At 38.6% G+C, this 18,903-nt stretch overlaps 1 protein-coding gene across 9 annotated transcripts in view; it reads left to right on the top strand.

Annotated features, from left to right (window-relative positions):
• Positions 1–18,903, top strand: part of si:ch211-200p22.4 (phosphatidylinositol-binding clathrin assembly protein) — a 59,142-nt gene that overhangs the window by 25,618 nt on the left and 14,621 nt on the right. For 7 of the 9 annotated variants that reach the window (XM_057347518.1, XM_057347509.1, XM_057347478.1 and 4 more), the window contains exons 3-12: positions 225–300; positions 384–486; positions 711–804; positions 908–1,019; positions 3,036–3,142; positions 4,230–4,271; positions 7,813–7,898; positions 10,664–10,787; positions 15,965–16,098; positions 17,511–17,608. In XM_057347518.1, the coding sequence (XP_057203501.1) occupies positions 225–300; positions 384–486; positions 711–804; positions 908–1,019; positions 3,036–3,142; positions 4,230–4,271; positions 7,813–7,898; positions 10,664–10,787; positions 15,965–16,098; positions 17,511–17,608 (976 nt within the window). Of the gene's footprint in view, positions 1–224; positions 301–383; positions 487–710; positions 805–907; positions 1,020–3,035; positions 3,143–4,229; positions 4,272–6,025; positions 6,047–7,812; positions 7,899–10,663; positions 10,788–15,964; positions 16,099–17,510; positions 17,609–18,903 lie in introns of all 9 variants that reach the window. The other 2 variants (XM_057347469.1, XM_057347486.1) reach the window with 2 other exon arrangements.

Genomic DNA, 18,903 nt, shown 5'->3' with positions numbered 1-18,903 from the left:
GCAGGGGAGCATCAGTAGACACGCTCGGCAACTCGAGGACATCTCAGAAGAGTCTGGTCTTGCACATAGTTTTACATATCACAGAGTGTACTGCAAATTCAGCAGCAGGGAATTTCCATATGTTAGGGATGTACGTGCCTGTGCTTACTAACAGATAAATACTTGCAGGATCACACGTAGCATATGAAAACACTTTATTGAGTATGCCGTTTCTCTACCTGCAGCGTTTCATTCAGTATCTGGCCTCAAGAAACACACTCTTCAATCTCAACAATTTCCTCGATAAAGGTGCATTGCAAGGTATTAAACAAGAGCACGTCTTCTGTTTCTAAAGCATTATACATAAATGCAATGATGATGCATCCCCCGTCTTTCTTCCTCAGGCTATGACATGTCCACGTTCATCAGGCGGTACAGCAGATATCTGAACGAGAAAGCGCTTTCCTACAGACTGGTAGCTGTGGACTTCACCAAAATGAAGAGAGGGTGGGTAACCTTTTTCCGTAATGCCTCATGTCTAGATTCAAGATATCCAGTGTTGAAACACTCAGTCTCAGCAGGACACGATCTCATCAGGCTAGCTCATTACTTCCATAATTAAGTTGTTTTTAAGAGTCTATTAAGTAGCTGATTTTTTTTCAATTAAGAATGAGAATTAGTGGTGAGACTGGGGAGCTCTGATTGTTTGTTTGTTTGTCTATGTCGAGCAGTGTTGACGGAGTCATGCGCACCATGAACACGGAGAAGCTGATCAAAACTCTGCCCATAATTCAGAACCAGCTGGACGCTCTGCTGGACTTCCAGGTGATGGAGAACCTCGTACCCATTAAACAACATCGATTCAGTCCAAGTTATTTGGTATGATGTATAAACTCTCTGGTGTGGATGTGTGGGCGTGTGTCCGTAGGCCAACCCTAATGAGCTGACTAACGGTGTGATTAACGCTGCCTTCATGCTGCTCTTCAAAGACTCCATCCGTCTGTTTGCTGCCTATAATGAGGGCGTTATCAACCTGCTGGGTAAGAGTAATCCACCACCCTCACTCTGGAGTGCAACCTACACTTGCACTGTACTTTAGGGCTTTAAGTCTTTCTTTTGCTAGGCTGTTTCAGAGGAATGTACACGAACAGGTTCATTTTACTTATTGCTCAGGCTGCACGTAATCTCAAAATGATCAAAATATTGCAGATGTGTATATCGCAGTACTTTGCAATAACGAGATGATTTTAATACTTAAGTACAAATGTATGTGTAGTCAAAGTTTTAGGGCAATGCACAAAGCAGAGAGGTTGGCATGCGGATGTGCATGCACGTGCTTTGATGTGTGGAAGATGATCATTGATAAAAAAAGAAAGTAAAGCATGTTTGTTATATATTTTGTAAATCTAGTTCAAATAGATTTTTCTAAACTGAAAGCATTGTTGCACCACAAACGCTGCACAGTGGCGAGGAACCAAAACTGATGAATAAATGGAGAAAAAAAACTTCGGGAGAAACCAGTCTCAGCCAGGAGGGCCAGTTCTCCTCTGACACGTGACAGCTGCTCTCAGTAACAGCTGATTAAAAGTAACATCAAGCATCAAAAGTGGCATGTGCAAACAGTAATGCTACTGTTGATCTTTACAGAGCCAACTTGACTTTTGTTAAAAGTTTTTTTTGACACAATGTAGTTATTGCTTCACCTCACCATCTATAGGCCCGTTTCACAATGACGTCACTTAACTTCCGCCTTTTTGCAAAGCAGTGTATCATAACATCCGTCTTGCAACAAACAAGAAGAAGAAGAAGAACTTCCATTTTGCCGTCGCGCTGGAATTTAACAACAGTGAAAAAAACTGACAGAACACTTATTCAAGGACTTATCCTAGCACCTTCGCTAACGCAAAAAGAAAACAAAACACTTACCTTCATAATCAAACAGGTACTGTTCAACGAAGAATTTGCATCCTTTCTCTAGCATTGATCTTGTCGTTAGCGAAAATTTGTCTGCAAGACGTTGTACATCATCTAGCCGTATTTGTGGCAGATGTGCAAGGGACTTGGTAAACTCCATTCTGAGGCGCTAGCGGAAGTAACTTCTTGAGTTTTACTGGCGGTTGGCAAACCAGCTTATAGGTGCATTACCGCCACCTTATAAACTGGAGTGCTAGCGGAAGTAACGATACACTGCTTCGCTGCAGAATGGAAGATGCGTGACGTCATGTGAAAAGGGCGTATTCTCAATGCTGCTGGTATATTTCGGATGACACAGGGGAGGGCTGAAACGTGTGAATGTTATCGGCCGATGCAGATAATCTCCAAATGGTCAATTTATCAGCATGTCACGATCTAAAACACATTCAAACCAACTTAGACTTTAAAGCGCTAGGCTACACCCCATCTGTGTCCATTAGACAGTCTATTCACCCTCATAGATGGCTGATCTACGGCCCGTTTTCTCATTCAGATGTGATGAATATGATTATGTCATACCTGGGGAAAAGCAGTTGAGTCAGTCGATTCATACATTTGACCCTTGTTCTGAGTGTCTCGCAGAAGCAATAAAAGCCCGTCAGACTGTGAAGCTCCTGCTGTTTTGACCTGCTGACTGCAGATCTGTTACAGTGGAGTTTAAGAGTCCAGCGTGGAGCTGTCAGCATAACCTAAGGTTTAATTCTCTGCCAGCCCTCCTTCACTGCCTTTTGCACTCATCCGTTTGAGTTCCAATTATTCAACCGTTAAGTCAGTTTGTGTCATTTTCCAGAGCAGCGCCCATTCAATAATTTTTATTTTTTATCCTTCTGTTTTAATGAATGGCGATTAGGTTTACAGGCTGAAAATGCATTAGGGTGTTATTTGTCCTTGAGCGAGCCATTACAACAACAGTTTATATCCCCCTGCCCCCGTCAGACAGCCTGGGAGTGTTTTGAAAGTCCTCTGATGGGTAATTGCAGTCTTTATCTTTTCGAGCCGCTCCGTTAATCGTTCTGCTGTCTTTCTGTTCTGCCTCTCTCTATCTCTTTTCTTCCGATCTCTCTTTTTGTCCCACATTTCAGAGAAATATTTTGATATGAAGAAAAACCAGTGCAAAGATGCCTTGGAGATCTACAAGAAGTTTTTGTACAGGATGACCAAGCTGTCAGAGTTCCTCAAAGTGGCGGAGGTACCAACAAGTGCACGCACACGCACACGCACACACACACAGAAGGGAAAGTGTTTTGCTAAGACAGGTCTGAGATTAGACAGACACCCCCCCCAAATCCTTACAGCCCCACTCTTTCCTCATCTTCATCCCATAATGCTCTGCATTGTTGCGCATTCAATTTGACTTGGTTGCATGGATGCCATGTGTCTAGTGTTTTGGCATAGCATTGCCCCTATGGACTATGTCTATAAACATATACAGTACATGAGCAGTATCTTGAATTTAACATTGCCTTTATATTATCGCATTCCATCCCTTATACTGTATTTTTTCCCTTAATGCTCCAAGCTCGTCTTAGCGTCCCACAACATCTAGGGTTCCCGTGATCATAGAGTCTAGCAAATATAAACCACACCAAGACTGCTTTATAGTGTATAGTGTACAAAGATTTCACTTTCTCCCCTACTGTTATTGTGGCTGTTGACAGCTGCCTGTCCTGCTGCGAGTTCATGTGGCTTGAGGCCTTTAAAGTTGAAGACAGAGATCTTTTTGGTGCTGAGCATTCTCACTCCTTTCTCTGCTTTACTAACACTGAATAATTCTGGAGTTACCTTTGTACTTCATCATTGTGTACCCACAATTCCCCTTACCAAATTCGTAAAACCGTCCCTTTCTATCTGCAAGTCACTCTTTGCCAGGACCAAAGCGTCCCTTCCTCTGACCTGTTAGTAATTTCAGGGATGTGATTGCTAAAATGGAAACTCATTGAGAATGTCCATCACAGTGTGAGGGTCTTGTCCAATTTGCTTGTTTATCCAAACCCTGTCTCATCCTTTGTTTTTGTCCCGCCAGTGTTTTCATATGGTAAATGTTTTCAAATCGTTTTTTGAATGTTTATCACTCCACACATCATAATCAGCCGTGCAAGACGTTATGGATGTCTGCGTCCGTTCCCATTGGTCCACCGTGGCTGTCGGCATGCTAGTTTAATTTGTTTTTGTTTTACAGTTACTGCATGAGGTAATGATCCTTTGTTATGTTTGTTCTTTTCCTTATTCCTCCCCCCTCGTTTGTTTGTCCGTTTACCTATTTTTTTATGACACAGCAAGTTGGGATTGATCAGGGTGACATCCCAGATCTCACTCAGGTCAGTGTGCATTTCATCTCCACATTCAGTTTTTTCCTCCTCACTACGCTGCCGCTGTGTTGCTCATCCTTCCAACTTCTTTCTCTCTGCGTTCCACCTGTCCTCGTACTCTCTCTGGGTGTCTGACGTGCTGTTTCTGTACTCATGCTTACTGTGTTTGTTTGGACTTCCTGTCTCATGTTTTCCCTGCAAGTGTTTGCTTTAGAAAAACAGATTTAAATGAAATAGCTCGCCAGAAAATTGTCATTCCTAACTTTTATTCGGTTACAATCCTGTATGACTTTTACCTCCTCTGTAAAACACTAAAGGTGTCCTCTTTATTGAATGGACAGTGCAGTTGTCAAGCTGTCAAATTACAAAAATCACCATAAAAAGAGTTATGATATTATTTATGCCGATTATTATTTTAGATTTTCTGAAGGCACATGATTTGTGAACGGACTTAAATTTAGGTCAATATTTATGGATAATGCTAGTTTAACAAGAGAGCCAGACCAGACCAGAGTTTTGACCAAATCAGTCAGATGGGTATCTGAACTGGATCATTTAAAATAACTTTGGGCTGTCAAATGATTCATCGTGATTAATCGCATCCAGAATACAGGTTTGTGTTTGCATCATGTATTTACTGTATGTGCACTGTGCATATTCATTTTGTATTTATAAAAACATACACACGTATGTGCATATATTTAAGAAAAATATAAAAATGAATAAATATCATTTAAATTATTGGTAAATATAAATCAATACATGCAAATATTTCTAAATATGTATAGATGTGTATGTGTTTATGAATACAAAGTTAATATGCACAATACACAGACATTGATCGCGTTTAATCATTTGACACCCCTAAAAATAATACAACTCAAAAGAACGATTTGTGTTGTACAATCCGGACATCATTGCTTCTCAAAAACGGTCAATGTAATAAGGAGAGCTAAAGAGGGTGTTAATGATTTAAAGTTTGACTTGTGCTTCACACAAAGTGTATGTCAATAGATTCCAGGTCTTTAAAGTCATATGGAGCACATTACTTTTATGTCGCTTTGATTATTTTGGAGCTTAGTACTATAGCTCTAGTCCTTTTATCCAAAATTCGTTAACACCGTTTCAGTAGTCCGCTTTAGACATTTTACAAACTATATGAAATATTGTAATGTCTTGTAAACCACCAGTATGAATAGACTGAATGGTTCATATCTGCTTACACTTTACTTTGATGATCCCCAAAAAACTTAATGACTAAGTAACTTTGCAACTACATGTCAACGTATTCTCTTAACCCTGTATCCAAGCCTAACCCTAACCTTAACCTAACAGTCTACTAATGACAGTTTTTGACACGCAGCTGCAAAATTACTTAGTTAGTAAAATGTCTAAAGTAGACTATCAAAATAAAGTGTAACTAAAAATCAGCCTGTGTTCCTCAAAAGAAATCGAGGGTGATTTAAAAGGACATCATGTTTATTTCTTGGGTGAATTATTCCTGTAGTATCTTAAAAAACCTAGAGTTTAATAGAAAGTAGCAAACACTACCATCTCTGTCTAGTTCTTGTCAAACTTGTGTTTTGAGATTATGACATTTCAGCATGGCTTTGTAGCACTAAGCACAGGATCTCAACACTATGTACACAGTGTTCAGATTTGAGTTTGAGTATACTGACACTACAGAGTGGGGTTATCACACTAGATTGAATGAAAAGCATTTACTCCCCTGCAGTAACTGGTTGTTTATTGTTCCTTTCTAGAAGTCTAGAGGATCTTACCTTGTAGGTGGTGGGTTATATGCACTGCTTGTATTTGACATCCCTGTTTGTATTAGTGCTGAGTGTTGTGTCACGACCAAGTGTGAAAGACTGAAATATTATATTATTAAAAAGTAATATAATAATAATAATAATATGAATTCTTTTTATTAAAGTGTAAATATTATTGTTTATTATTAGCTCTTTATTTCCTTAATTTACTCATGCAGCCCAGTTTTATCCTGGCTGCATGAGTGAATTCATGCTTTTTAAACCAGTCTTTAATTACTTAATATGACCAAAACCGCTGACCTCTGCCCACACTTTACCGGCATGGCTGTGCATTGCCTTTTCTGCTGATCTAAGACCAGGGGTAACCTACAAATTTACGGTTTTATCCGATCATTGGCTCAGATCAGCATGAAAAGAAGTCTTCTGCGGAGTTGCATGACAACCCTACGCTTACCAACCTCCTGGCCATCAAAGTAGGAGGTGAAGCTCATGAACACAGAACGATGGGGGAGCGATACATTTTTACCTGATGTCCCGTTTCACCTTTACACGAGAAAACAGCCCCAGCGGTCCTGCGTTTGTGATGAAGTATTCATATAACCTCACTTTGTCCTCCGCGTAGCCAACGCGCGCATTTATAATGTAGCCATTTAATCAAAAGCCCCCTCTCGCCATCTCCCATAAAATCAAGTCAGACAGGAAAAAGCAAATTAGAAGATGTAACGCTTTCATCTTTCTTTTTATCTCTCTTCTTTGGAAGTGATACGTTTTCTCGCTTAGTCGAATCATTCATTTTCTTTTCTATTTGAATTGGAGAGTACTGCACTAGTATTTTTCTTTTCTTCCTTATTGGCAACTGGATTAAACCGTCCTCTCACTGATGTTGAGAAAAAGCCAGCCTAGATCACATCCAGACCTGCTGACAGGGTTCAGGCTGAGTGCTCACCTTTACTCTAGTCTATAAGTGCAGTTTAAACACAAGTTGTCTGTTCTGGAAACTTGGCAGTAAGAATCTGTTTCTTTTGCCCACCATAAGGTCTGAGCCTGTGTTAACATTTACTTTCATGTAAATGCAGCAGCTCGATGGTTTGTGTTTGAGTGCTAACAGACACACTGTTTGCCGATCCCTCATATAGTTATTAAACTAAGAACAAATCCTAAAGCGGCGTTAAATAAGTAGAGGAAGTACAAGAATAAAGTGCTTAAGGAAAGGTTTCGGCTACATTTCCAATTGTATGCTGAGAATAAAATAAGTCTTAAAGCAGTGCCCTTACCAGTTTCCAGAGAGAAAGAACGAACATAGACCTGCTGTTACAAATTTTTTAGTAAAACTGAGTGTTGTTTTAATTTAGCCATTAAAATAATAGATTCAGTTCATGTACTTGCCTATTAGATACAACCTTTAATTATTACACAATTAACTGTGTTTTGATTTGATATTTTTGTATAAAGCCTACTTCAAAATCTTTACGGGGTCTATGTTAATAAAACTGAAGTATTTTCTATGTATTGATCTTTTATTGGGGAGAATATATTGTGACCTCACAGGTCTGTGTATGCTGTCATGAGTTTAAAGTTTCAATCTTGTTGCATGTCAGTCCCTTTCTTAAAAATGAGATTGTCCTCTTCCCCCCCCTCTCTCTTTTGTTTTTGTGCTTGTTTTCCTTTGCCTGTACGTCTCTTACCTCACTACTACAAGTTTAAAGCATGTTTCTATTTTGAGTGAGTGCTCTCTTGAACCAGTGCTGAGTCCCTGACCCGTCTCTTGTCTCCTGCAGGCTCCCAGCAGTCTCCTGGAGGCTCTTGAGCAGCATCTGGCCTCTCTGGAAGGCAAGAAAACCAAGGAGCTCTCTGCAGACAACAGGTACAAAACAATACAGACAATAATTAAAAATGTGGGTTAAAAATGACTACACAAACTATGGCGTTATTTGACACGCTAGTTGATTTTCAAACAAAATTCATCCACAAATATTCTGCAAACATAGAACATTCTGTCCATTTCTGTTAAGCGACACTGTGATTTAACTACTTCAGAGTTGAATTACAATTCAAATGAAAAGGTTGGAAAATATACAAGTGGCAAAATGTACAAGTTTCAGGCATGACAACCGTATTGTAATTGTGGGAGTGATTCCCCTGAATGATCATTGCATGTTTGTATGGCATACAGTACAATAGTCGTTACAGAATCTGCTTTAAAGGGATAGTTCACCCAAATATAAAAATTCTGGCACCATTGACTCACCCTCAAGTTGTTTCAAACCTCTTGTTCTGATGAACGCAATGAAGGATATTTGGAAAAATGTTAGCAATTTTCAGTTCTGGGACTGAATCATCTGGGATTATCCTCTACCATAGTAGAAAAAAATATTGTAAAATGAGATATTTTGAAGAATGTAGAAAAGCAAACAGTTCTGGGCACCTTTGACTACCATTTTCATTTTTCCTACTATGGTCGTCAGTGATGTCACAGAACTGAAAATTGCAAACATTCTTCCAAATATCTTCCTTTGTGAAATGTATACAGGTTTGGAACAATTTGAGGGTGAGTAAATTATGACAGAATTTTCTATTTTGGGTGGAGTATCCCTTTACAACGGGGCTAAAGGCACTTTTTGCAGAAAAATATATATGTTTGTATTAAACATTTATGGAGCAACAGACTTTGTGTGAAGGTAAATCATAAGTGGTTAATTTTGTTTAAAAATGTATTATTTCACAATAAAATAAAGATTTTAATAGCATTGATCTCATAATAATTTAATATAGATGTATAGTAGTAACAATAAATACCAATTTTATGATGATGTAGGGGCGGTTTCCCAGACAGGGATTAGCTTAAACCAGAACTAGGCCTTAGTTAGAATAGGATATTTAAGAGGTGTTTAAATACATAGTTTACAAGCAAACATTGCTGTGTGCATCTTATCGCACAGAAATATTTTATTTGATCCTATATGATTAATATAATATTTTATATATAATGGTTTCATTATAAATATGGTGATCATCTCTAAGGTGGACACCCAACTTAATATATGATATTTACCGTCTGAATCTAACCATGTCATGTCAACCAATGGAAACGTTAGCCAGCTGTTTATTATCATGTTGATTTATTGTGCCTTTAGCCCCAAAAGCAGGGGTGCTTTTCTACCCAAAAACCATACTTTTACATATTCTTCTGTTATTGAAAATGTGTTGCTTAAATTAACCTGAACAAAACGGAAAATCATTAACAAGACCTTTATCTTAATATATATTGAGTAATTTTAGCGATTCTCATGTACTGCTTAAATCTACAACATTAAAAAAAAACATCAAATATTAGATCAAATTACCACCAAATCAATTTTGCACTGCTGTCTGTGATCGTGTCAAAGATGAGCTGAAAATCCACATGCAGAGGGGAAAAGTGCATGTTTCTGAAAGTGCTACAGCATTTTTTTGTGCCATGTAGTGGTTTACAGGAAAATCAAATCAAAGGAGCCTTTTGCCCCATTGTACCCTATAACATGCAAATGTCTTGCAACATTGGCAGTCTTTTCTATTGTTAACCAAATTTACATTACCAAAAGAACATACAATCTTATCACTACATGAATTTTTCAGCTGTTAATTAGTCTGTAGATTGCAGTTAATAAATATAAACTCATAAAACGGTTTGTACAGAATGTGATTAAGCACTTAGAATGTAGTGACAGCTGTATTTAATGTGTACATGTCCATATATATGTCCATTAATATAACACAACTAATGACTAGTTTTCATTTTCTGGACGGCTTCAATAAAGAACCATAGTTGCAAATTTGTGCCTATTCTTGTGTCCATGTAGAAATAACGAATGTGGGTTTAGATTAATTCTTATGTAATTTCTGTTCCGACAGAGTAATTAGAGAAGTAATCCTTTTACAATCTAAAAACAGCATTTTGTGAACAACGATGGCATTTTTGTCAACTAACTTCCCCAAACTGCCATCAGCTTGAGCAGAGCTTATCTGAAATGATTCTCTTTGGAGCACATTAGACTGTTCTTGTCTTTATCCGGTCACCTCAGAGTCTAGAATTACCTCGAGTATCTGCTGTATAGCACTTAAGAGCAGAGCTGCAGAACTGTAAGGTAAATAGAAAATACAGGCAGCTTCTTGAGTGTAATGAGATCACTTTGATCACCCCTGCCCTGTTATCCTGTATGCACATAGAGGCGCTGATTTCTAATGTGTGCAGGGGCAGACTGACCAGTAGGACATTCTGTCAAAGTCCAGAACGGCCGTCCCACTGACGGCCTACGGCCGCGACCGGGGACGGACCAGCCATCTGGAGTATCGGAACTTTTCCCGGTGGGCCGCTAAAGTATGGTGCCCGGAAGTATGCACGCTTGTGCCGGACAGACGCGAATGCATGCAACGCAAACGCATTAGCGAGGCGGACACGTATACGTGTAACGCAATGACACGTCACGTACCCCCCCGTCGACAGAAATGGTGGAGGGGCCGATGCAATAAAACTACCGTCCCCCCGTCAACAAAAACGCTCAAGGGCCGATGTGGGCCGAAATCCAGGGCCGTTTTTGATTCCCAGTCCACCCCTGAGTGTGTGAATATCTGAATATTTTGTTTTTACAGAGCAAACACTCTGTCCAGTGCTGTGTCTTCCCTGTCCAACACGGGAATGTCTTTCAGCAGGATGGATGAGAAGGAGAAGCAGCTGGCCCTGGAGGAAGAACAAGCCCGTCTGCAGGCTCTCAAGGTTGGCCACCATCTTTCCAATTATCCCTTATGTTCAGAGAGTTGTCCAAGCGGCTGAAATGAAAATTCTGTCATGAATTACCCTCTAGTTGTTCCAAATCTGTGTAAATTTCTCTGTTCGGTTGAACACAAATATATATAGATAGATATTTGGAAGAATGCTAGCAACCTACAGTTCTGAGGCATTGTTGACTAACAGTATAAAAAATTGAAATGGTTGTCAAAGGTGCCCCAGAAGGTTTGCTTTCCTCTAAATTTTTGTTCTTCAACAGAACAAAAAAAATTATACAATATTTTTTTTCAGTTGCTAACATTCTTCCAAATATCTTTGTGTTCAACCAAACAAATAATTGTTTACAGGTTTGGAACATCTAGAGCCCTGCCGAACCCGGCCCTCAATGTAATTTGTTCCGGCCCTTCAAGTAGCACAGTGTGAAAAAGAATCTCTAAATTTAGTTCAGTCGGGAACGGACTGATGCGCATCTGTTCCATTCAGCACGAGCTGCAGCAGCACAGAGCAGGAGTCACGTGACGTTAGGCGCGACTCGCAAGCAGCCTGAGACGCTGTAAACAGGACGATGACGGACTAACTTTTATTAGTTTCATTTCTGACATTTTGCTAGCACGAATAGGACCACCATTTCAAAAATACAGAGGCAAGGGCGGAGAATAGCTCGTCGGAGAACAGCGTCTCTGTAGGTTAATATTGTTTCACTGAAGTTCTCTTTTTTTTGTTATGCAGTTTTAAAATACAACACACGAACATGTTTGAATGTAGAAAAGCCTGCTTGGGCGTCTTACAATGCACCAATGTTTTTGTTGTGCAGTTTAAAATACAATATCAGCACGTTTAAATGTAGAAAAAAACTTTGGGTGCCTTATGGGGCAATAATACAACATACAGGCTCCCATAGTTAATTTAGGACCCTATGATTGAATCATGGAATCCAGGCATATGTTGCTGTATAATGCGGAATGGCACAGAATATGGCAAATGTATTATTTCAAAAAGTACAATTCAAATTGTGGAAGAGAAAATTTAGAAATATTCAGATGGTGTGTAAATATGTAATCTGCAATTGTTTTGCGTGTGCTCGTGGAGCTTTAAGAGAACGCATGTACATGACCTGTTTCACTGTTTCATGTGAGAAAAGCAAGTGTCAAACCAAACACCCTTTGCGGCGACCCGTCAAAATAAAAGTCCGGGTAACTTGAATAAGTTATAACACACCCACATTTTACCACACCATCCCTCTTGATTTTTTTTAATAGTTCAACCACGGAGTATATTATTTACTTTAGTAAACTAAAGCCCTAGTAAACTAAAGTAAATGTGCTAGTAAAATTATGCAAAATTGGAACTTATAAAAAATATTACTTACATTTAAGTAGACTATTTTTAGACAATTTTATTTCTATTTTTATTTTTCCCTGTATGGTTCAACGTATCTACTGCAGGTTTTTAATATAGTTTATAAGTGAATACTGTGGTATACTGAAGTATTTTTTCATGTGGGCAAATATATTGTATAGTAAAAGACGGAAAACACAGAATCCAGAAAAATTTAAACAGAAAAAAATAAAACAGATTTCTTATTGTTGTTGTGTCATCCCTCGTATTGCAAGCCATATCTCTCCGGCCCCTCATTTGGGATGCTTTTCATGAACTGGCCCCCATAACAAACTAATTGAATAGCCCTGGTCTAGAGGCCGAGTCATTTATGACAGAATTTTCATTTTTGGGTGAACTATCCTTTAACTGAGGGTAATTTGTAACACTGACTTATTTTGTTCCATGTTGTGCACTACAGACCTGACTCTGAATTAAAAGTTAATCAAAAGTCGGGTTTTGAGACTAAATTCAGACATAATTTCTGAACTGGACCATATCAGTTTAAAACAATGGTAGTTTTTTAAACCTACTTACTAAAACACGCCCAACTATTGCCTGGAACACTACTGTACTGTTCAACAGCTGGCTATAAATGATATCCACATAAAATGAGGGTTTAAAAAAACGTGGTAAACTGAATGACCGCATGAGGCCTGTTGCCGCTTTCTTTTACAAACAGATGGACTACTGGACGAACAAAGTCAAAGTCATAAACATTTTATTTGTCATGTAAAATGTGTGAGAAACTTGAAAAAAGATCTGGAGCTTGGGACAATACATTAGGGACTTGCCCCCCCACAATGCCACTGTTGGAAACCCTGGGTTTAATGTGCTCTTTTGCGTGTCATATGTAATTATATTAATTTGACAATTACACAGTGTGACTTGTTTCAAAAAGGAAAAAATCCACCTCATGAAAACACTCCGCTTGTCTCAAGTCAACCAAGAAAACACACTATAAAGTCATGTTTTCTTAGTAACTCCACATTTACTCTCACTGTTAGACATTTTCAACTTATTTTTTCAGACGCTGAAATTAAACCCACTGTGTGAAAGTTTCTGCAGCATGAATATTTAATGAGTAAGCACTGAGGCTGTTTACAGTTGTTTGTTTGGTGCTAAACAGCTTGTCGTACCCTTCTAGCAAAGCACTGTTTTTCGCTGTATACCTTTGGCACCACATTTCAAAGCGTTTCATAACCCAGGATGAAAATTGGTTTTAAAAAGATGTTAACCCCATGTCAAGTGTATTGTCATGAGCCCTTGAATGACCATATTTAGACCAACCTGTGGTTGCTGATTCAGCTTGACAGAAGAGTGTAGACAAAAGATGCCATTTAGTTTTAGTATTTTAGAACACGTTCAGTGTCCCCCCCAATATAAGAATATTAACAACAGATTTGCTTGTGGAGACGTTTATGTGTAGCAGGTTTGTCAGATTTGGAACTAGTGTTCTGGGAACACTGTGTTTACTTTATACGCCCTTGTGTTTCAATGATTAGCCTCCAGCAGAAAGTGGTCAACAAGGTTAATCAAACTCCTTTGTCCCCATCAGGAGGTACTGTCATACCTTGTGGAACACACGCGTGTGCGCGCGCACACACACACACACATGCGCACACACACACAGGCTGAATGACAGGAAAGTCAGTGGTCTGGAATGTATCCCCTGGTGCACTGGGGCTCCATATCGTTTAAACATTCTGAGCAATTTCAAAGTCCAACATCAAAGTATTTACACAGTGCATGTTGAGATTAGTTTGCGTGAAATTGAACTGGTGTTTCTTTGTGGGTTATTGTGCTCTCAGCATTCCTGAAGGGGCAGTTGTGGCGAGATATTACACATTCTTCTTCTACGGGTTTACTCTACTGTTTTAGTTTTGAAACGCAAAAAAACTGTAACGGCTACACAGCCGTATCGCAAACCTACTTCCTTTCTCTTTAGAAACTTATTTGCTGACACTACAATACAAAACTGGAATGTGAATTCTGTGCACAGTGTGGCACTTTTAACTGTCAGCACACTGGAAAAACTCTGGGTATATGTTTTAATCCACTGCAAGTGTCTCACAAAAAATTGTGAACGCAAGTAAGCATAATCGCTCACATGAATTCTATAAAATACTGTCATGCTTTCATACGCACACAATTTTCTTGGCTGTTTATAGCACTTCAAAATCAAATTAAATCAAAATAATGAAAATATTACTGCAGAAGGAAATACTAAAAATGCACTAATACCCACCACTGCAGCCCAAGAGAAACATCTGCATTTGTTTTTTAAGATATCCAGTAATTCTAAGCTGTTTTGTACAAAGCAAAAAGAAAATGACAGTTCTGCAGTACCTGTCAGATGATTTACAACAAATCATCCGGATGCATTCTCAAGTTATATTAACGGGTTGCCCGGTTTGTCCAGATCATTGAATACAGATAAGTTTTGTGTGAATTGCGGACTGCTCATCCAGCAGCAACGACGTAAAATACACAAACGTGGGATTTTATGAATAAGTCAAATAAATATATACAACTATAACTAGGGATGTAAGGATTCACCGTGAGCCAGTTGAAAATCGATTTTAATATGTGACGTTTCAAATCGGTGATGTTAAATGAATCGCAATACATGTTTTGAGCAGCAGGTGCCGCTGTGTTTACTGCAAACTTGGTAAATGTGGATATGCTGATATTTCTTAAAAAATGGTAAAAAAAGAATCCAAGTTAGGAAAAGCTCAGACAAAGTCTTAGTTTGAGACTTGTGGATTCATTTTTTATTTGATTTGGAATTTGCAATTTAGTTGTGTTATTTGACATAACGATATTTTTATTTTACAAAGAAATGTGCAGCATTTGAGAAATAATAAAAGGGCAGTTATTCATTTCTAATGAGTCTTAACTCATTTAGTAAAAAAATCGTGAAAAAAGCATACCGTGAGTTCAGTATCGTGAATCACATGATATCGCATCGTAAGCCGAGTCAATCGTTACATCCCTAACTATACAACTATACGCATGTCTTGATCAATGTTAACAGTTTTTCAAGACAAAATAATACAAATTTCTATTTGAACTAAACATTAGAACTAACACTATGCTAAACAGTAAAAATAATATTTTAACCTATAACATTTTACAAAGACTACATAGCTGCCATGTAAATGATTATATGATGTAAAATGTTACAATGATGTTACAGTAGTGTTTTATGTTGTAACTGTAGGGTTTATCTACTGTATAATGACCTCTGTAAACTGCTTTTTGTGAATATTATGTAGATCTGTTGTTAACATCAGATATTTGCTTTAATAGCTTATGATCATAGGTTAGCCTCATGCTACATAAACGTCTGCGTTCTGCTTCTCCCATATCAGTTTGTGATTTACCCCATGAAGTTTAGCAACAGCCCTGCATGCATATATTGGTAAATAGTTCAAGTTTTTTGTTTTTTATTTTATAGGGTTCCTTTAGATTGCCCCAATAGTATGGTTTTCTGAGCTAGACTGCACTCTCTCTGTCAACGGGAAGGGCATCTTGAAGAGAGAAATGCTCAAACTTCTCTCAGTTCAACCATCTCTCATACATCCACAACACGGACAGTCGGACACACTGACATCAAGTCTGAGGCGTAGCAGACTGACATTTCTTCTTTCTGAGGGGCTGTAATCTGTCTGATTCACAGAGCTCAGCTGAAGGAAATGCTCTGCGCTATCCTTCTCTACAGCCTGATGAATTCTTGTTTTTTCAATTCTCTGAAAACTGTTCTGCTCCGTTATGTCTTGGTATAGGACCAGCGTCTGAAGGAGATTGGCATTCAGACCCCCTCTGCCTCTCCCAGCACACAGTCTATGGGCAGTACCAACAACCACACCGCGGGCATGGATCTATTTGCCAACACCACAAGCCCACCCTCTACTAACAGGTTATTATCATGCATTGTACATATTAATGTATCGCGTATGGTACTGACCAGTGTTTTTACACTCTAGGTAGCTGAAAGCTTTTACTGTTTTTTTGAGGCGTTTGTGCTCTGTGTTTCCGTATTCTGAGCTGGTAGGGACCTTTTCAGCTCAGTGGTGTAACTTAAATGTGCCAGTGGGTGTTGAGAATAAAAAAGCCTTGCATCTTAAAGAACTGGGACAACTTCTAAAGACCAAAACACGACCGTGCTGTGAGCTCACTGTGGTAGCTAGCCTATACAAAGTAAAGAGGAGAACACTGGACACTGTTACCAGGAACAAAACCAAGTCACTTGTTCCGATATCCTACCAAACCCAATAGATACGAGGACTTTAAAGCGATCGTTCACCCAAAAATAAAAATGCTGTTTTCATTTACTCACCCTCTTGTCATTTCAAACCTGTATGACTTTCTTCCGCAGAACACAAAAGAAGATATTTTGAAGAATGTTGTTGAAGGGATATTTCGGGCAAGAAATTTTTTTTCTGACGGGGGGGGGGGGGAGTTTTTTGAAGCTCCAAAAAGTGCATCCATCGATCAAACAACGGCTCGACACTGCTCCAAATTTAGTTTCTTGCGTGAAATATCCCCCATTCACCTGCATTGGGTTTGTGTCCATACAATAGAAGTGAATGGGTGCCAGTGCTGTTCGGTTAACAACATTCTTCAAAATATCTTCTTTTGTGTTCTGTGGAAGACAAAGTCATGTAGGTTTGAAATGACAAGAGGTTCATTTTCATTTTGGATGAACTTTTACATAAATGAGCATAGTTTAAGAAAACAGCATTTTTATATGATTTTGTGCATGTGTGAGAGAGCCTCATCTCGAGTGACTTGACAGAGAGACTCACAGCCAAGTGGTGCAATGTTTTTATGCAATGATTCAGTAATGAATATGAAAACCTGCATAAAGATTCTGTCAAACCCTATACTTCATGATCTATGCTTTATTCTTATCCTATAATACTGCAGTACATTATACGTTTTCCCAATATATGTTTGAATTTGTTAACTTACGGTTTATTGTGATAATTAATTTGCACAATTTAAAACACAGTGAATAATTCTAGACAACATATTTGTTTACATTTTTTTTATCTCAGCATTTTACTTTCGGTCTATAAATCAAGATTAAGTATACTGTAACACTTTTGAAGAGCAATTGTAAACAAAACTATGATTAGAAGAATGTATTTATATCTTTTTAGGAATGCTAATATCTTTTTAGTGCAATCCGTAAATTGTAATAAGTTGTACATATGAAAGTTTTGCTATTGATGAACGTGAAATCTAACTCATCTAACACTATTGTGATGTGTAAAATTGATAGGTCACAGGCCTACCTGTCCTGAACTCTTTATTTCTCTTGTACAGCATGCCAAACCTCACCAGTGACCTGTTTGACCTCCAGCCTGCCTTCATCCCTGCCGTGCAGAGCACTCCTATCACCACCAACAGCAGTGCCTGGGGAGGTGCGGCCCATTCCATCCACACGCACACGCACACACACACACACACACACACACACACACACACACACGTCTGGTTTATTATCTCCGTGGGGACAGTCCATAGGCGTAATGTTTTTATACTCTACAAACTGTATATTTTATCCCCTAACCCTACCCCTAAACCTAAAGATCATAGAAAAGCATTTTTAGATTTTTAAAAAATATTGTTCTGTACAATTTATAAGCTTTTTTGCCCATGGGGACCTCAATTTTGGTCCCCACGGTGACACAAGTCCCCATGAGTTGGTGTGCATTCAGGTTTAGGTCCCCACCGGGATATAAAACCATGAACACGCACACACCAGCCCTTTCTATAATACATGACCACTTTAGATCCCTGACCTTTAATTTAGCCTCAGAAAAATCTTTAAAACAGATCAATTCTTAGTTAACTTGCTGTGAATGCTCATTCAATTATTCGTTTGTTCATTTGCTGGTTTATTTCTACATGCATGCGTTACGATTCCTAGTGTACCAAATGCTGTTCTCATCAAATCTACACTTTGTTTGAAATAGGGTGATAGTCTATTTGGCATATTGAGAGTGCATCAAAAGGGTCATTTAGTAGTGATGGGCGATATGGCCCTAAAACTCTTATCACAATAATTCCTGGTATTTGTTGCGATAACGATAAAAATGACGATATATCCATAATGCCATCCACCGCTGTTTTTTACATCAAGTGATAGTAGCTGCATGTGGTCTAGACCCTCAGAAAAACAAATATTATCAAAAAGTAAAACTTACCCCAAATCAAACAGCTCCTAAAATATACCTAAAGTATTTTTGTAAATATAAAATATAATAGTGAGATTCGACTTCAAAAGGTTGTAGTAAAGAAAAGTTAAATGAACTAAAGCTCAATAAACACATCATGTCATACCTAAAACTGTATATATTCTATTGTTGGGTGGAAACGATCGATCGCATCACGCTGTCAATCACTCTCTCTTGAACTGTGTGAACCTTCTCTTCTCACAGCAACATACACTGAATCTGTCTATGACTCGCGCTACAGAAAGAGAACAGAAACATGCGGATAAAAGATATCTAATTAAATAATCAATGCTTTTATACGCTCATAAACGTATTTAAAATAACGTAATACAAACTCGCATTTGTACTGTATGTAAACAGGCAGCAGTGCTGTGCGCGCTGGGTCGCTTTGAAAGCACATGTGGGCGCGAGCTGCGCACGGGACGCTCTGTTCATCCTGTATATAACAGGCAAGAAATCATATTAAACAATTTGCGCAC

This window comes from Triplophysa rosa, linkage group LG1, assembly GCF_024868665.1.
Source record: "Triplophysa rosa linkage group LG1, Trosa_1v2, whole genome shotgun sequence".
NCBI classification, from domain to species: Eukaryota; Metazoa; Chordata; class Actinopteri; order Cypriniformes; family Nemacheilidae; genus Triplophysa; species Triplophysa rosa.
This window is presented reverse-complemented; position numbering and strand designations above follow the sequence as displayed.